The sequence below is a fragment of the Gallus gallus genome, chromosome 4 (genome assembly GCF_016699485.2).
Source record: "Gallus gallus isolate bGalGal1 chromosome 4, bGalGal1.mat.broiler.GRCg7b, whole genome shotgun sequence".
NCBI classification, from domain to species: domain Eukaryota; kingdom Metazoa; phylum Chordata; class Aves; order Galliformes; family Phasianidae; genus Gallus; species Gallus gallus.
In genome coordinates, this window is record NC_052535.1 from 82,468,841 (window position 1) to 82,489,179 (window position 20,339).

Consider the following 20,339-nt stretch of genomic DNA (forward strand, 5'->3'; position numbering starts at 1 on the left):
AAACAGGAATCAGGAAATCAGTGCTCAAACAAAATAAATGAACAGTTTTTAATCCTTGTACAGATGGCTTTCTTTTGCTAAAAACAAAACAGAACAAAAAAACACAGAGGAAAGAAATAAGTGGCCCTATACTACAAATCTGAAATGGGAAATTGTTCTTCGGTGGACAGACATCCAGGCAATGTTGTATGAAGAGGTCAGAATCAGGCAGCTGTGGCCTGGTTGAATTTTATTTTGGCAAGTGTAACTTTGGGTTAGATAAGTAATAGAGCAGCTGCCTCACGGGACAGTCAGCCAACAGTCTCTAATGGATGCAAGCAGAGATTGTGTAAGGGTAAAAATACATTCTCTTCTTCTGTACCTACCTAACATGCATCTTTAGGTTCAGTGACCAGCTGTTTATTGTAACTCTGAGAAAGCCAAAGGTTTTTGCGTTCAGTGCCATATCTGGTAAAGTTTGTAATGTTTTCTTCTCTCAATGATTGAGCTGTCCTCTCTCAAAAGTATTTATTTAAAAAATGTAGTGCTATCAAATGGCTAAGGATGTAACGGACATGGGGCAGTACTGAAGTTTTACAAGTTTTCCTTGTGATGTGAAGTCATAGCGAAAGTGCTAGACCAGAAGCATTGCTGCCTATGTTTCTCATTCATACTATGAATACCGCAGCTGCAAAGACTAAGACTGCAAGGTCAATTAAAAGAGACAGACTGTTTTAAGCTGGAATTTTGAACTCCTGCCAGCCATTAACAACTGGATGGCTTTGCTAAAGGAGAGCCTTTTAATATTTACAAATGGCTCCTTGCTGTAATATTTATTAGATACTTAGAAGCTAGGCTTGTCAGAAAACCACAGTCAATGCCTTTGTAAACTCTGTGAACACTCACCTGGTTAGAAGGCAGCTCAGGCATTTGAAAGCATCACCATGATCTTGTCAACAGATTAGGGTACTGGAACCTGAAATTTTGTGTTTCCACTCAGTCACTTGTCTGCCAAGTGTCATTCAGCTATTATTTATTCAATGGTCTTTTTCTTGATTTGCTTTTCAGCGAAGTCAGGATAATGATCCTAACATTCTTTGTAATGCTCTTTGAAAAATATTGTTGAAAGGAAGTGATGCTGTTATTGTAACAGTAGGAATGCACGGTAGCTCTTCCAAAATGAGAAATATAATCAGCCTCTTATTATCATCACATCGAATCATACTAAAAAAAATATATACACTACTATCTTTTCTTCTATCTCTACCCCCTTGCAAGGTTTTTCCCCCCTCTATTAGAATTTCTAATTTTAGAATCAAGTTTTCACTTTGAACAACATATCAAAGAGAAATATCATTTACATATACTTTAGAAGAAATTATGAGCCCCTTATTTACACTGTGATGCAGAATATCCTACAAGGCATAGCCAAGTAGTGGCTCACACCTGACATTTTGTCTTCTCTGTCTTGAAGATTAAAAAAAAAAAAAAAAGAAGAATTAAATTGCATTTCAGACAAGGTCTTACAGTTTTTGATGTTAATTTACAGTTAGGTTTACGATCTTCAGCAGCAGCAGTACTGCCTTCACATATATTGTAATTGCATGTGAGCAAGTTCTGACCCAACAGTACATAGCTTCATTTTTTATGATGAGTTATCATGACATCTTTCAGTTATTCTTTGTCCATGTAACACCGTGTTTGGAAGTCAGTGAAAGGTAACCAATTACATTTTCACGGAGCTGAATCGGCGAGGTCCTCGTGAAGGAGCAGTGCGTTCTGTGGCTGATCAGTGCAGTCTCATTTTTCACTTTGCATTGGACATCATTTAATTCAAATGCCAGCTCAGCAGCTCATGCTGTTGTCAATAAAAAAAAATCAATCTGTTACCTGAGAATAATTTTACAGAAATGCGTAAAAAAGCATTACATTCAATATGTAATCTGTATGATAAAAGCTGATACTACTATGGGTTAGCTACTGCCGTTGGTGTTAACGTATTCATTTTGCGTGGCACTGATGAATAATCAAAATGATTTCTTTAAAATTCTTCCATATTATCTACATCTTTGTTGAGATGCTGTTCTGCCGCTCATGGCCAAGTTGCTTACTGAAAATATACTGCTGACATCAATTATTCAAGTGCTAGCTTTTACCTGCCCGATGCAATTCACAGAACCTCCACAGAATGTCTCCTGCAGGCAGATGATAACAAAGAAACTTCTGAAGTCAGATCAAGGCATGTATTAGGAGCTGAAAGAAAGATTTGTGGAATTGATGAGAATAGAAAAATACTCGCCGAACTTAGATTGACAATTGTAGTTATTTAAAATGACATTACGGTGGCATATACCTGGGAATGTGATATGGAGGAATGATGTTGGCAACTGAAGGAAGAATGGATTGCCTATACCAATTTTTGTAAAAATTGTCACTTTATAAGCAGAAGATAGACTGATGCTACCCAAAGTCTGTCTGGCACTGTATGAACTGCTCAGAAAGCTTTTAGTCATTAAAGATGGTAACATCCTAACAACATGCAAATTAAATTTAACACTTCCAAAGAACCATTGAGTAATATTGCTTGAATCTGGCAATTGTGCTTTCTTATCAATTTATCATTCCTATAGCACTGGATATAGTGCCTCAAACACACAGCTTTACTTCTCAGTGTGTCCAGAGCCTGGCTAAAGCAACAGGTTCAGTGACAGGCCAGATACAAATGAATGATTTGAAAAGTAGGAGCCACGTAAATAAGAGGAAAAGGCACAAACCTATTTTCTCGATCCCAACTGCTCTTCTTTAGCAGCAGATGTTGGAGCATTTCTAAGTCTTCTGTAATGAAATAGCACTTTAATCAACATAACGATTTTTTTTGAGCTGATGAACTAAAAATGCAGCTTGCTTCCACGCATATCACTAAATTAGTAAGAGAGAACCCTTACTGTCCCAGGAACAAGCACTGTGTTATGTGACCTGGAACTTTTTCTGATACAAATCATGTGGTAAAACTCAAATAGCTCATTTCCTGGAATTGGTTTTAATTTAGTTACAGAGAAGAAATAAGTGACATATTATGAGGTGTACAGGGATTCCAGCACTAGTACTTCATTAACTGGTTATGCTTGCTCAGATTCATACAAAAGGGCATAGTAATAAAAGGATTTCTTGACTGTATCATAGCTTCAGTATTCGTTCTATGAGCTACTTAATGCTGCTGCTGTGTAGGAGGTTTTCTTTAGCTCTGAGTATAAATTTGTTGTCCCTCCACCTATTTTTTAAGGAATTAAAGAATTGATTTTACCCATGTTTCTTCTGTAGGAGTTATCCAAGATTTTCCATTAAATACTTACTGGTCTTGTTCTCTGCCCCACTATTACCTTTATATGATCTGCTCTGAATAGTAATTCTTGCAAAAGTATCATCCTTAACCTAGTACCAGAGAAATAGAATCATAAGGAAAAGATAGAATTATTTAACTATGCTTGAGGAGAATGAGATTTTTATTTCTCAGACATATGCTTTTGTTTCAGTAGCAGAAGGAAACATCCTAGATCGTGTGGCTGTTGTAGAAATTATTCTGAGCTCTCCGTAGCTGCTGTCCCCATCCAGTATGTAGCTCTTCCCTTCCCAAGTGGCCAAATAACTTTGTATTTCTAGCTGTGCTGTGACCTAGCAAAATCACTGCTTTCCTCAATATTTCACAGCAGGATTTTGCATGCATGCACAAGATGGTGAGCTGTTACCTGAACACTTTATGCAGAGTGAGCCAGAAAAAGTCAAAATAATTTATTCTTTGTAGAAAAAGCTGAATATATTTAATATGCTTAAATATCGTAGGTAAAATGGACATTCATGATGTAGCAGGCACTTAAATGTACCTTTTTTGTGGGTCATTCAATGCAAGTAAATACGTCTACTTTATAAAAACCTTTTGTAGGTCACCTTTTAGATTGGTATGTTTTAAAACACTTTGGTACACGTGAAAATTCTATTCTCTTAATTAACCATCTGTTCAGCTTCCTGCTCTTGATGTAACTGCTGAGAAATTTCACAAGTTAGCTAAATTTTTGTAGTTAAAATGTTAGAATGTCAGCATGTCTTGGTCTTCAGTAGGAAAGTACTGAAAGAGAAGTAACATAAAGTTACTTCAAGTAACACCTATGCAGGCATGATATATTTTGAGCTATATCTTTTGTATTACTGCATTAGAAATCCTCACAGATGAGGAACTTGAGAAACTTGAAAAGTCTACAAAATGTTACAGAATTATCTTAACTTGTCCTTATTTACATGGCAATTGGATAGGAATTCTTTCCAGTTAAACCCATGTACGTTTGTGGGCAAACTGCACAGCTATTAAATAGCCAGTAGTATTTGTAGCATATAAAAAGATAAAAAATATATAGTGCAGAGAACACAGAGATCCGTTATCACTGAGCGTGGCCAGCAGCAGATGCTTCAGGAGGAAGGTGCAAGATTTGTCAGTAGGAATAGTCTGTCTGCAAATTCTCATCTTCCTGTGATTGTGGGGATGTCTGCAGTCGGAAATAAAAGATTTAAAAGTGTTCCCCCAAAGTCATTGGATTTCATCAATTCTGAATGTTCTTGAAAACATGGAAGTGTTTATTACATAAGCAGTCTTTTTATTGTTTCTTTTCTTTTTACTCTTTTTAACATTTTTTTTCTAACCACTTCCCATTTTTTGTGCTCTTTTGAATTACTTTTTACTTAAAGAAGACTTTTAAGCATGTACTAACCACAGTTTTAGAGTCTTCCATTATGCAGTTAGGAATTTCAAATTCAAAAGGAAAAAATGCAATTTTATGAGCTTAATGATTATTTTCTTTATTAAAAAGGACAGGATGACAGACAAAGCTAGTAATCTATGGAAAATAGTCATACTGTTGTTTCAGAAGATGGCATGAAGTTCGGTGTTCAGGGAAATAGTGTTTTATAAGAAAACCCTGTGGCTAGAAAAGGGCTGATTCTTTTGAAGCATTTCTAAGCATTTCTAAGCATATGTTGTGCTGCTAAGTGGTCGTTAATGCCATTTCTGAGGTAGTGTGTTTTTGGGAACTTCAAACGTTGAACTTCTTACATTTTTACTCTACCTGTATAAAATCTTAATTATTAACATTGTATTATGTTCTTAAGTAAAGCTTTATGGAAATTTGTAAAAATTTAGCTAGATTTTTACTGAGACAAAAAGCTATGATAAATTCCAAATAAATTCTCTTTTTTGTCCCTTCTCCAAAGAGAATTCTTTGGTTTTAGGAAATATGTTCTTCAGTTACAACTTAGGGGGATCCCCAATTGTTGTCCCTATTTACATCTCCCAGTGGGATGTAAGTAGGGACAACTAACATAACTGTGTTGGGTTTTAAGTGGTCTGGAAGCAGCTTGTGATGGGCCCAGATTGCTGGCTTCCAAATTATGGAGTAAATTAACCTACAGTGTGTCTGTAGGAATTTATTGGTTCATTGTTTTATCGTATTATCTTCGTTTAGACCAGTCTGGAAAGCTGAACAATATTACGCTTTGAATTTGTTATTAACAGCAGAAAGGATTCTCCTCATAATACAAAAATGTATAACATTGTACAGGGGGCTATTCTCCCTGTCTGATTTTAGGTACGGCGTGGTAGCCCTACAGAGTCAGTGTTTAGAGATGGGGTTTTCCAGATGTCAGTTCAGAACAAGTGAGAGCCTACCTTAGTCCTTTGACTGTAGAATGAGCATTAATTTAATTAGTTTGAGCATATCTTGACCTGAAACAGAGCACCTAACTGTCAGAAAACAGCTTCCAACAAAGACTTCTAGGAAAATCATGTCTTTTTTTCTACTGCTGGCACCTTCTCCAGTGTGTTCCTACAGTAGCATCTGCAGCATGTCACACCACAGAAATCTTGTTTGCAGTTTAGAGAAAATGTTTCCTTTAATGGTGAAGAAATACAATTGCTCACAGGTGATACAAGAGCTGTTCTGCTGAAATCAGTTCAGTAAAACATTCATTTCTAGACAACAGGTTTTAGGTAGTCCTGGAAAAACTTGCCACTTCAGAGAGGTCCGGATCTGGAATATACTGCCTTACTAAAAAATCCTCATCTGTTCTTACATTAGAAAAAAAGACTGACTTGATATTATAAAAAATTAAACAATAAGGAGGCCTCATCAGTAGAAGGCTATGAAAAAAATCTTTTGATGGTTCAGTTTGTTTTGTCATATATCAGATATTATATGATTATCATATAGTAATGATAACTAGGTGGATCCATTGAAGATCCAAGTTTAGTGTAATCCAGTTTGCTTCATATCTTAGCAAGCAATAATGGGAGGAGTTTGATATTTCAGTATTCATACAGAGTGGTGATCACTCTATTAAGCTATTAAACAGGAGTGTAGGTTTTTTCAAAACTTTCTACTTAAGGTGTATGAAAGAGGTCTGTATGCACTGGAATGGTAAAAGCTGTGAATTTTGAATGGAAAAATTACTATGATTTTTCGTTCATCTGTATGGAAGTCAAATAGGATAATGTCACTGCTTTAAGAAACCTGAAATCAGGTTTAGCTCTAGCATAGAGATGAGGTCTCTCTATTGATCTATTGATCCTGTGCTGAGTGTTGTTGAAAATCTGCTTCTTCCTCCATTTCTAAAATCTGACAAATCAATGACAAAATATTTGATCTACATAGTAAATTCTTCAAAGAAATGACAGTTCCTTACTAAATATTTAGAAAATTGGGCTCTGATTCTGACTGAAGCCATGAGTCACTACTCCAATACAAATATTAACCAGTCTATCACATTTTTATTTCACCAGCTTCGTCAATGCATTTATTTTCACTTGTTCCATTGATTCAAAGTATACTTAGAGGTTTTAGCATTCAAAGTTCTTTCTGATTTATACCTTTTTACATGTCACTCCAATGATTATGAAGAGTCTCTTGCTTTAATTAATTTACTTACTTTGGAAATCACAGCTTTTCATGTAAACTCTATTCTCTTGCTATGGATGATCCTGGTCTTTTCATCTGTTTCTTATTGTATCCTGTGTCCCAGTTTCCTATTAGAAATATGTTAATCTGTTTCACTCTGCTTTTGTCTGTGGTGTAAGTGACTAATAATTGAAAACCTATTATTAGAGCTCACCACGCTGTTACTCAATGTCACATTGTAATTTAAGGCAGTGTGAAACTATCTTAGGATATTTTCCTGAAAGCTGTGAAAGTTATAAGTTATAACCATATCAGTGTTTCAGCCATTTCTAAAGAATGAATAACTGCTAGGTATTAAAAAAGTCTATAGCAAGCATTTAATTTAAATGTTATATATGAAATGCAAAGAAATTCAGAAATAGATGTTATAGTTTCATGACTTAGACTGCCAGCTTCAAGTATTAAAGAAGTAATGAAATAAACCTAGTAGGAATGCAGTGCAATATTTTTCCTTTCTAGGTGAGAACTGCACTCACAGATGATATGTGCTAGACTATATGTGTTCTTCCTCAGATGTGATTCAGTCAAACACATTTATTTTTTCCACTGTGATCTTATTTTTGCACGCAGACCAATAATTTAGGATGCTTATCCTTGTAAGCGCTGAACAATTAAGACACACTCCATATGCAGGAGGCCTATTGATATAGAACTAACATTGACAAAGAAAAAAACAAAGCATCAGTAGAACTTTGTTACAAAACAGCTCTAACTGAAGAGCTCAGGTGCATGTTGTTGCATGGGTTTTAAGATCTTGCTACTTTCAACGGTACATTCTGCTCTTATGAAGACAACTGTCCTGAAAACAGAGGCAACAAATCAGGTTGAGTATCTGTGCCTACATATTTGTTCTTCAGCTCACAGAATGAGGAGCCTTAATTTGCTTTCAAGTAAAAAGAGTATTTCCTGAGAAAGACTCCAGTCACCAGCCAATCCTAGACTAGGAGTTACTATTGCATACCAATGAGCCAGGTACTCTTGCTATTGACCTAATTTGGATTACTACAACAGCATATTTGCAAACACATTTATTCCATCTGAGCTTGAGGAAAACAAGCTATATTAACAAAGCAAAACCTGTCTCTCTGATTTCTTGCAGTTTTCTGCAATTTACAACAGTTTCAAGTAGTACCTTGTTACATCAAATCCCTGACAGGCATTTGTAAGTTAGCAAGCAGTTTTGATTTAAGACCATGGCCTTTATGCTTTCAGAGTATGTCGAATGGCAATCCTTCTAACTCCATTAATGAAGACTTTCATTTTCTTAGGATTTTTATTTTCTCTTTAGTGTATGCATGGTTTACATGAAAATTACTTGATATGAGTGGAAAGCACTGTTAGATATTTCATGCGTATTTTATCTGAAGTCTCTGAATTTTTTCAGGTTAATTGCTCAGATTCATGATGAGTTGTTGTTTGAAGTAGAAGATTCCCAAATCCAGGAATTTTCAGGTAAATATAATCTCTTTCTTTCTCCCTCCCCATTTCCCAATAACCTGTCTTTTTTTTTAATAGCATAGAATACAATAGCTCACTGAGAAGGATCATCGAGTCCAACTGCCCATATGGTAGGGAATTAATGTAACAGGAGGTACATTGATTCTCATGATAAAGAAAATAAATGCTATGCAGATTTTTCTGAATGTTTTCCCTCACTGGTTCTTATGTTGATAAAATGTGATATACACTTTATCTAGAGTTTGTTAAATTGCTTATTTGTACTTAGTTTCCTTACCAAGATTACCTCAGTACAAGAATCCCCCAAAGAAGAAGAGTAAGGTTTTCACCAAGTCTTTAAGGGCTGTAGAACGAAATAAATCAGATTAAGATGAATGCCTTGGAGAGTAACTTCCTAAATACATATAGGTGGGGTCAGTTACATAAAGAAGTGTGTAATTGTTAATGTAATTTTAAGTTAATTTACTGTGGTTTTATATATATATATATATATATATGAAGAGAACTTCATGATGGAACTTTCAAGATTGATTGTTAGCAAAAGTTCCTGCCTACACTTTTATCTTCTCATCTGGCTTACTTACAGATGTTATTTCCTAAGCTAGAGTTTGTCCCCACATCTGGTAAAAATTTAGCTAGCAAATGACAGCAAAGACAAGGCTGTCAGGTCTTTTCTCCAGTAAGTACTGGAGACATTATTGCAAGTGCTGAATGGTAATTCACTGACTTAGGTCTAGTCTGAAGCTGAACAATGACTTTGACTAAAACCAGTACTGTAAGATCACAAATATTTAAGACTAACTGATACAAGAAATATATTGCATTATAACCAAATAGGCAGACAAAGGGTGCATCTGAATTAAGCTTAACTTCCAATCAGGAGTAGGAGTATGAAGCAGATCTCCTTGTTGTCCCCAGTCCATGATGTGAACAGTTTTGGTTTATTTCCAGTCTGAGAGCAGTTGGCCCAGATTCCTATTAGATCAAACTAAACAGGAAGACTCTTATTTCCCAAACTTTTCCAATTAGTTCAGGAGTTGTTAACTGAGGTAACAAACTGGGCATGCAAGTTTTAAAGAGAAAGAGTGTCAGAAGGATATGAACTTCTAAATCACTTCAGTGCTTTGAAAGCCCAGGTATGAATTTCGTCCCATTACCTCGAGTTCTCTCTCTCCTCCTTGTCTTCTTATTTTTATTTGCTGATATTCTTTAGCTGTTGGCTTCATCTTTCCTTATCTGAAGAGTATTTTTGTCCATTGAGAAACCTTAAATTATAGAATCTGCTGACTTGCAGAACACAGCCTGAGCCTTTATGACCCAGAGAGAAATCTCAGTTGTACAATCACTAAGCTCAGTAAAGCTAAAGAGCAGTGTGCAATGGCTTTAATTGAGTACAGCTCAGTTCTGTATTATTCTCCTGCATTTACTGTGATCCAAGAAAGCACTGACCTAGTATTCAGAATATTTGCATTCTGATTCCAGTCATGCTTTTGATCTACTTTTTAAGGAAAGCAGCAGCAAACATATGTCTCAGTTTTCTGATTTGTGGAATGGAAATGAAATCTTAAGACACTTCTAAGATTTATAAATGAAGAACATAAAGGCAAATCATATTATTTCAGTTAAATGATAATGCAGAACATAAACTTTTTCAGCAGCATTCCCCAATGGAAGTGTTTTTTGTACTGCTTTGCAACAAGAACACGTCTGAGACTCTCCTGAGTAGAAACTGAGAGTTGTCACAAGTCAATCATACTTCCAGTGCTATCTCTAGTCCTGCTTAGGACTTCATAAGGCCACAGAAAGATTTTTCAGTACTACTCATACTGAACAGAAGTTCAGTTTATGATGTGCCTTATAAATTGTGTCCAACAGATGACCTTGAATCTTTTTAATTCTATAAACAAGTGGCAAGCAAGAAGAAATTCTTTTTTTCTAACATCTATTTTTTGCACAAAATACTACATGTAAGTTTACTAGCTTTTACCTGTATGTTGGGAGGATACTTTCCCCAGATAGATGCTAGTACTCACAGTTTCATACATGCATATGCTTACTCTGGACAGGTCAAAATGCCATCTGTTTATAATGAGGCTTTCAGTGTCCAAACTTTGACATACACTGAAATATGGTAAAGCACATACTACTCTGAGTTAGCTAGTTTTCAAAGCAGTTATGGTGTATTATTTAACTCAGTTCTCTAAAAAAAAAGGTTTTATTTTTATTTTTTTTAATAATATTCTCTCTCTATTGGAGGATGCCTGGAAAGATGAAATCTAAACATTTGGTGGAAATTTGGTTTTGACAGAAGACTGTCACCTTTACCATCAATAATATGCCTGATTTCTGGGCAGCTTGTCTGTCTGGCATCCTCACATCCTGAGCTCTCATGCAACCCAGGAAGCAAAAAAGGAGATGGTATTTTGGGAACAGCAAAAAATGGGTTCTTGCATCTGAGAGGGCTCGGCATCTCCGAGATCTGAAGTCTATGCAATCAGGTACACAGACTGTGCCCAAATCAGATTGTGAGTCTTCACTCCAGAAAAGTGTTCAGGAATTGAAGAACCCAATTTTTCATATTGTGGAGATGTATCGATTGCAGCCTGTCTTATATTTGGCACATATTAAGTATACCCTTTCATTTTTTTCTACTCATACTTTACCGGCTACATAAAAAATTCAGCTGAAATATTTAAGATGTAAGAATGCGGGAAGAACAAGTCTGAGAAAAAAAATAAAGTAAACTAAGCCTACTGATTTTGATATTAAGATCAGTTAAGATTACTGTTATGTGAAAACAATAGCTTAATTAAAAGAAAAAATCTGTCAGCAGAAAATTGTGGTTCTTTGAGTTTCCGTGAAGTTTCCTTTTATTCTACTGCAGTTTCCAAATTTATGAGTGTTGAGACAGCTGCATAAAAAAGTGCATGTTCAAAAGGTGATTGAAGTAACAGAACAGAAGAATGAACTACTCGTTGCAGGGTAGTGGCATTTTGTGTACTCTGAGCTGCCTTCTTCTAACTGGTGAACGCTGATACCTAAAACAGAGATGCCTCCAGGTAGCCTTGAATTTGTAAAAATCCTTCTTCTTCAGATCATGTGTCTGATCAGCTTTGGCTTGTTTCTGGAGTCATAATTTCATAGGCGAATGAGCTTGAAAAATGTCTCCAGTTTGATAGGGACAAACAAGCTTTTGTTCCACACCAGTGCCTTTTCTTTGCTCCTATTCACAACTCTTTGAATAAGCACATTTATTCTGGCCAGTATCAAGAAAATCTAATATGGGTTACAATTTCAGCTCATCTATGATGCCTTTACTTGCTGTCATCAATTCTGGGGGACTAACGATGAAATACGTAATTTTTTTAACATGACATACAAAACATTCCAGAGTGAGCATAATCAACAAATCTCATAATTGCTGACTGTGGGTTTTGAGAGGGAAGTTGCAAGGGCTGGGAGAACAGCACTTAACAGATGCCACTGCAGTATATGGCTGACTGCAAAGGAACATTTTAAAATTAATAATTAATGTGCCCTAGATATACCAGAGGTGCATGACAGAACGTAAGTCATCATTCTCCCAGAAGCTTCCAATCTAAAATTTTAGAAAAGAAACAAACAAACAAAAAAAACCCCAACAAAAACAAGAGACATAGAGACAGATCTATTTAAACATCGTGTTGTTATTCTGTAATGTATATGAGATAAAGAACATAAGTTTGCCTATGCCTGGACTGTTTATTTTGAGCACTTAGAGAGGAGAGTTTTCCAGGAGATCAGAGAGAGGGAGAATCAGACATTATATACATAGAACTAAAGGGGACCTCTCATGCAATTATATACCACCATGCCATATGGTCTCTTTTATAAATGATCATCTCCATATGAAAAATTACTCCCACTGGGAGGCTGTTCTAGATTTTGGAGAGAAAAAATTCTGGAACTTTTAATTTCCAGCCTAAATGTATTCAGCCAGTTTACCTACTTACTTATTTTCATGCAAAAACTGTCAATTAATTTAAATGCTTCCTTCTTCACAGACTACTGAACAGGAATGGTAATCCACTTCCTTTATCTTGATATTGCTGTTATCATTATGTATATATATATATATTAAAACCTGTTGCAAAATAAATGTAGGCAGATCTTTTGGAAACCTCCAAAGATACGATTTCAAAAGGCTGAAATGCAGGCAAAACCTCCTCAGATTGTTTGAAGTGAATGGTTTTACCATGCCACCCTCTAAACTCTGGGAAGAAACAGAGAAGTCAGTTTGACATGAGAAATGAAACAGGGAGACAAACTGACACAGGAAAAAAAAACCAAAGAAGAAAATCAAGCCAACCCATAGAGAGGTTTTTAATGGGTTGTCAAGGCGAATGAGGAGCCATTAGGTTCACTCACGTGGATGTGGCCATTTGAATCTTTGCTTTTTAAAATTAAAAGCAGTTAAGGATGCAGCAGAATTCTGATCGTGCCAGATGCCTTAAAGCAAAAACTGTGTGAACCAACAGAGAAAGATGTTGCAGTCATCACTGTCACTGTGAAACCCCTTTTGGGGATCACAGTTATATGGGAGAGAATTTGTCAAATTTAGCGGGGAAACGGATCTAATTCAGTGCACGTGCAGACGGCACCTTTTATCATACTGCTCACATTTCTCAACCCATGAATCAGTGCTGCTGACTCATGCTCCCTCTTTTGTTGCCCATTGGAGCTCTTTTTGTCTAAAAGACCTATTCCTCCCATTGTCTTCATGGTCTGTTGCTCTTTATTTATCTAACGGCACTAAGGGCTGAGCATGCCCTTAGCTTTTTCATAAGTACTTTGGTGGAATATTACAGAGCTGAGTGATGCTGTACAAATGTGCAATCCAGAGGTTATGCTCTCACTAAAGCTTTGTACAGTTGTACCTATGAAAAATTATTCACCCGTGGACTGCTTGGCAATCCATTTAGCCTTCTAAAGGCATGCCACCTGGTCAGTGTCCCGACGTCTGCTGCATTGCTGATCTCCCCGAGCTGGCAGCTTGTTTAAATTCAGACTGGGCTTCTCAAGACGGTCCAACACTCCTTTATTAATAAGCATCTTGACTTGGAATGAATTTTAAGAAGATGATTATTTAGACCAACACTTTCCTGTGCTCTCCCAGTTAGTGTTTAGCAGGTTTGGTTCTGCACTCCAAACACAATGCTGTCCTGCACGGAACCACATGCTACCTCAAATCCAGCATGAAGCAAATATGAGGGCTGCTCCAAAAGTAATGCCTCCTATTTCATGAAGTTGGCCCACAATGTCAGAGACAGATGTCGGTGGTATAACAGTAGAAGCTGAACCTTCCTACCAATATTCTGTTACATTTTGTTGTCATGTGACAGATGGCAGCACAGAGGCAGTCAGACAAAATGGTGTCTGATGTGGACGTGTGTAGGAAGCAAAGGTGTGGAATTGAATTTCTCCATGTGGAAAAAATGGCACCCACTGACATTCATCTATGCTTACTGAAGGTTTATGGAGACCAAACAGTGGGTGTGAGTATGGGGTGAGCAGTGGGTGGGGTGTTTCAGCAGTGGTGACGGTGACAGTGGATCACATCTGCTTGTGCAGGTATTTACAGGAGCATCATGCAGGCTCTTCTTCATCACTGGTGAAAATGTGTAGCTAATGGTGGTGCCTATGTTGAAAAGTAGTGTTTTGTAGCTGAGAGTTTGCTCTATTAAACAGTCTTATTGTTCTCTTTCTTATAATTTCCATGGAAACAAATAGGAGGCATTACTTTCAGAGCGACCTATGTACATAGGTGTAATCATGTGTCAACATATGTCAACATAAGTCTTATTTTTCTCATCTATGGAACTTCAGCCACTGATCTTATGAGCTGCTGCATAATTTGGACTTCATGGAAAATCTTATGACAGCTCATTAACACGCAAGTCTGAGTGAGCCAGCACAGTCTAAGCACCCCACTTGTGCTCAGTCAGAAGCTAGTTATTTTATTCATTATTATCAAGTCAGCCTCAGTGTCACAGATGTGACATAAAACACTGTGTACCATTCTTCGGTGCTGGCATCATTAGAAAAGGTTTTGGCAGCAGCCAGAAAGACAACAACCATATGCTGCTTCTTAGAGTTCTTGTTCCTTCTTTGCACCTAACCTCAGCTGCAAAAGAGCCATGATGTGCATTGAGGAATAACTTCAAAGAATACTTCTCAGTAATCGTGTGGTTTTCAGCCTAGTAGTTATCACCACATACTGCATAATCTGTTGTTTCTCAGTTCCACGAGGCACACGCTGACATGTAATCAGCTGTCCTGTCAAAGGAGTGGTGGTTGCTCAATGACTTCCTCTCTGCAGCTGCCCAGTATTCCTTTTTCGCTTTCAGTAGCCAAAAGTTACCTCCTTTTTAAGCCATTTATCCATTGAATTTTTATTGGAACCACATTTTGTTGCAGCAGAATTCTTTGTCAAACCAAACAGTAATTGGTATGACCAAGGTTGACAAATCTGGTCCCAAATGACTGATTTGGAATAATTACAGAGGCGTTTTTCACATTAATGATGAGCATAGTGTTGTGACATGATGAGTTGTTAAGTTCCATAAATCATACTGAAGTTCAGTTGTTTCAACTCTTTAGAGCTCAACTATTCCACAGGGAAGACTTTTTCTACTTTAAATAAAAAATTATTCTAGAATTAGTTTAGAAATTTGTTTAGAATTCCAGTATTGCTTTTCCTAGATTTTTGTTTTAGAGAAAATTTTATGCCTGTGTGAGAAAATTAAAATATATGAATTGTCACCAAGTAATCAATTAACAGTACAGAATTTGAAAGCTGAGAAATACAGCAGCTACATATGCTGTCTCTGGAAAATGTATCAGTGCTTTATTTTGTGTTATAGCACATGCAGGTTAAATAAGTCTCCAACTTTCATCCAAAATTCAATTTAAAATACGAAATTGAATTTTTCCACAAGAAATCAAGTGTAGCTGTAAAAAATCTCAACTTTTATATATATATATTTTTTTAATAAATGGGGGTATTTTACAACAGAATGAAACATATATATTTTCAACTTTTCTGTCCTTACAGCACTGGTGAAAAGAACAATGGAATCCCTTCAGCAAACAACAGCCTTGGAAGTGCCACTGAAGGTAGGAATGATTCCAAATTTCCACCACTGTCTCAAGGATATGCAGCTTTGCATGTTGTTGTCTTTATATTAAGAATCTACAGACGACTACTTTGACTTTCACTTCAACAGTTCCATGTCCATATCTGCAATCTGGTAATAGATTTTTAGAATTATCATAAAAATTCTGAAGGAAAAATGATTGAAAGAAACTCAACCTCTGTTTTGGAAAGTGTGACTGTGGTACACTCTTTGTCTTAGCTATGCAGTACAGTAATTTCCAAATCCATTTCATTTATTGCCATGGAATTTCTGATGGGTGTGGTGAAATGAGAAATAATGTCTTAATAAGCATTCTAAAATGTGCCAGGCATTCATTACAGCATTGCAAAAGATCTTTCTTCAGTAATTTTCACTTAGAAAACTGATCTTTTCAACATTTCCGAGTGGGTGCCTAACATATACAAAATCACTCATTCCGGTTTGAAGTATGAGACATTGTCTGCTTGAACAGCATCTGTAACAGCTGAGTAGATAGCTAAACAGCTACTGTATCCATTTCTGCTGTATCTTATTGTAATTCTTATATCACGTAACTGTATTTTTCTCTCTACAAGGTTGATGCCCTTTGCTGCTAGCTTACTGCTCAGCTTCTGTTGATAAGGGGTTTCAGTCTCTGGAATCCCTAAACTAAGAGAGCAATTGTCCAAGGGTTTCCTTTTACCTGAGAAACTGAGTGCTTGGTGTTGCCAGATGTCTCATTCTCCAGTACACCTGAATGAGATCTGGGGGCAGAAACAAATTTATTCTGTTTAGTTCTGAAATATTTGCAACATACAGACTTGTATTAATGGGAAGAGTTGAAAAAGAAAATTACTAGATAAATTTTAGCTTATATTCCTTCCTCCAGGTCTTCTATTTCAGCATTTGTGAGGCTGGCCTTCCCTTGAGATCTTATAGTTATGTATTTCTGGGCCCCAGTGGAGATTCATTAAAATAAGTATGGCATTACTAACAGTATATAAGGTGAATAGCAACACTGCAGTCCTTCCTTGATGGTTTTGGGATTCCCTTGTTCAAGGGCATTGTCAAAGGCATCATATTTTGCCTGAGAAAGTAATTGATATGTAATAAAATATGAACAATATAATAGGTTTGTAATAAAGACAGATGCTTGCACAGTTACACAGTTCACAGTTACACAGCCTAAATACCATCTTAATGTTACATATTGCAGACTAACCTCTGGCAGAAGTTCATCAAACTATAGCACATAGCATGCTTCCTTTCTTATACTAGAAGTGTCGTACCACACACTGACAAATGCACTTAGGTGCATTAGCAAATGGATTCTATATGTCACTCCTATGAGAACAGTGATTCTCTTTTAAATGACAATTGCATTTTAATAGGTAAAAAAGAAAGAGTCTTAGACAACAGGTAGATTTGAAAGATTTGGACATTTTTATAAGCAGAAGTATTTGGAGATGCTTGTTTTCTTACCTTGTTCTGGTCTCCTTTTCCCAAGTGAATTACTGTAGGAGTCATGACATATTTTTACTCTTACTGCACATTAAGCTACACACATCATGCAGATAATTCGCCTTCCTCTGAAACATCCAAAATGGATCAATGGCAGAGACCACACACAAACCATAAAGTGTAAACAGTTTGATCTCAAGTGAAGAATTTGAGACTGATCTTTTTTAAAAAGTCTGTATTTTTGTTCATGTTATCTTTCTGTACAGTAAATATGTGTTTTAGGATTAGAGGTGTTGAAGATGAAAAGATTTCTGTCAAATGCTCCTGCTTTCCTTCAGCACACTTGCCTTGACTAGCTATGTATTACGTGCTCTATTAATATGAATGTTGTATTTCAATATGGAAGAAAGATGTCATTAAAGTAGAGCACACATGTCATCATAATAGGGAGAGATTTCTTCTTCTTCTTTGAGGAAAAGGATTCTTTACCTTTGAAGTAGCTTCTTTTCCAAAATGTAATCCTTGCTAATGAGGCAGCTTTCGTGTCAAAATATCTACTGTACTACACCAGTAACTGCAAAACAAACTGAAAAAGAGGCAAGGCAACAACAAATATACCCCAGGTCTGTAAAAGTGGGTGATTTAAAAAAAGCAATATCTTAATCCAAATCGTAATTGTAATTAAGTATTACTAGATACGAAGAACATTTCACATAGATAGGTGTGTAATCTAGAGCATTATCAATATCCAAAAGGGAAAACAAAAATAGTAATCTTGCTATAAGTGATGCGTTTGTTTTATTTTTTTGTTGTTGTTGTTGACAGGTTCCCTTGAAAGTGCTTCTTACCACTGGGAAATCATGGGGGTGTATGACAGAATTGCAGGAGATGTAAAGCAGTCATCGGGGATGTTATTCAGTACCCGTACACCTCATTGGCCTATGCTGATTCCTCACTGAATCACTAGGCAACAGCGCTGCTGGATCTTTCATAAGCACCTAATACTCTGCATGTGAATTTTTTTACTTCATTTTGTCTGTAGCCCTAGGCAACAGCAGTGAGATAAAACTGGATTTTACCAGTTCATTGTGTTTCCTTTAGCCAAGGTAACCAGCAGGGAGCTGCTTTTGTTCAGAGCTAAATTGCTACATGCAAGAAATGAAGCAAGACAATATTAACCCTTTGGGAACGTGACAAATATATTCGAGTTAAATGGATGTTTAGATTTTAATATTAAATATTTTGTGAAGTGCTTTTGTAAAAATACATAAGGTCTGGAATTAGAAAGACACTATTTGATCTGTACCAGCAGCTGCTTAACTGTTGCATTCAGCTTATTCTATAATTTGTGAGTAGATGGCAGCTGCTAACATGCTGAATGTCTTTTTCCAGAGACTTAGAAAAGAGTTCCTTAGAAGTGAGGAGTTCTCACTTTACTTTGTATTTGGGATTTTAGAGTAGAGGAAGTAAATGAAAACGACATTAAATGTATTAAAAAAATATCCAGATTGATGTCAATTCTATTAACTTCAAACTCAGATTGTACACTGTAGCTTTAGCATACTTTAGAGGAGGTATTATATTATTGATATAATGCTAAATACAGCTTAGATAAATGTTGAGATTCAGACTTAGACTTTAAAGGATTCAGGCTTCTTCTTCAACGTTTGGATTTGTTATTGATACTTTGTTTTTCTGTAGAGTTTATGTTTTAAGTAAGTTTGCTTTATAAATCTTTACTGGTTGCCAAATTCTGTCTGTGTGATTGTGGAAGATGAAACTGTCCTCAGCACCTACTGATCATTTGGAAGCTGAAGTCAAACAAAAAATTTGTATGAGACGTTCAATATCTTTCATCATTAGACCTCAAATGATCAAAGTAATATAATTTAAATTTTAAATGTGTTGAGTTACAGAGATTTTGCAACAGTTTTAATTTGTATCCTTAGACACTTTCGCATTATCCTTAAAGGCATTAACTATTAACTATTGCATATTAATTGTACATAGCCTGTCAGATGAAGTGAGTTAGTTATTTCTAAAAATTCATACTGCTATAAAATTAGCAGTGGTCATGTAAGCAAAGTCAGAACATTTTACGTATTAATCGTGGGTCTCTTTGGGTGGGAGGCAGAGAGATGGATCACAGAGACTGTGATCTCCTCTGGGCACCAGGGAGTTGCTTTTGCAACTTTCCTTCCTGTATTTTAATCTCCCAGAAGGAAGACAACCACACAGTAAGGGCACTGCTTTATCATACATCTGAGGGTTCATTTTGTATAGGCTGGTGTGAGGGCAAAAGACAAACTGGTTCAAGCAAGATTGTTCAAGCCCAGGATCTCAAGACGGTGCAGTTATTGTGCCCGCAACTTGCAGGATGTGTACCAGGAACTCGAGGTATCTTCTAGTACTCCAGATTCACTAGTAAAGAAACAGTATTTTCTTCCAGTTCTAGGCCATGGGTGAATTAGCATACATAGATTTATTGTGGGGGGACTAGACCTCTTTGCTGTTGTAATGCAATAGTAATCAGATGTGCTATGAAACATTATAGATACTGAGATGTGTTCTATCTTTCCCTTCTCTATGAATATCCAGATAGCCTTCACTGCTTGGCCTATTCTACATTGTTAAGGTGTCGATTTTGTGGATTATTAGATTTTTCAGAACTCACTGAAGTGGACCTCAAAGCTCCTCTCTGGATGAGTTTTTAACTCATGAAATCCCACATACTGAGAAGAGTGCTCACTCTCCAGAGGAATTGCCTGTACTTTGCATTCCATTCTCGCTGCCTTCCATCCTATGCTGCAAAAGAGGTTTTGGAAACACTCGTACATTTCAAACTGTGGAATAGCAGAATTATTTCTCTATTTACCATAGCAATCATTTCCTTGAACAAACTACTTGAGATAGGGTAGTGTTTGCTATTAGTTTCCCAACAAGCATTGCTGGACAAGGCATCAGTTCTACCTCACTTCTGTACCAACCTATATATTACTATAAATTCAGAGCAATACTGTTTTTCTAAACCCTTGGCAAGAGACCCTGCAGCACGTCTGAATCTAAAGAGCCATTATAGAGAAGCAGGGCCAGTCCTGACCACAGATTTCCTCCCATATAAATGCAGGTGAAAACGTTCTGTATTTGGTGATCGCCAGGAATTCCTTTCGGCTGGCACAATAATTTCACACCACTGAATTCAAGAATCTTATTATTATAGATGGCCACTTGTTCACGTTGTTTTGGTTTGGCACGAAGGGAACTGCAAAGCATGGGTAGGCTGGAGCAG

The 20,339-nt window shown here is 36.5% G+C and overlaps 1 protein-coding gene and 1 long non-coding RNA gene across 7 annotated transcripts in view; one reads left to right on the forward strand and one right to left on the reverse strand.

Annotated features, from left to right (window-relative positions):
- POLN (DNA polymerase nu) overlaps positions 1-18,801 on the forward strand; it is a 90,512-nt gene extending 71,711 nt beyond the window's left edge. For 5 of the 6 annotated variants that reach the window (XM_040700463.2, XM_040700464.2, XM_040700465.2 and 2 more), the window contains 3 exons: positions 8,362-8,429; positions 15,529-15,590; positions 17,876-18,801. In XM_040700463.2, coding sequence (XP_040556397.1) covers positions 8,362-8,429; positions 15,529-15,590; positions 17,876-17,944 — 199 coding nt within the window. In that variant the 3' untranslated portion in view covers positions 17,945-18,801. Of the gene's footprint in view, positions 1-8,361; positions 8,430-15,528; positions 15,593-17,875 lie in introns of those variants that run through there. The other variant, XR_005859969.2, reaches the window with a different exon arrangement.
- On the reverse strand, positions 25-2,952 carry LOC107053322. Its single transcript, XR_001466471.4, has 3 exons — positions 2,754-2,952; positions 2,136-2,232; positions 25-1,837 (listed from the first exon to the last, which is right to left on the reverse strand). It is a non-coding gene; the product is annotated as an uncharacterized LOC107053322 (long non-coding RNA).
- Positions 18,802-20,339: the final 1,538 nt, after the last annotated feature.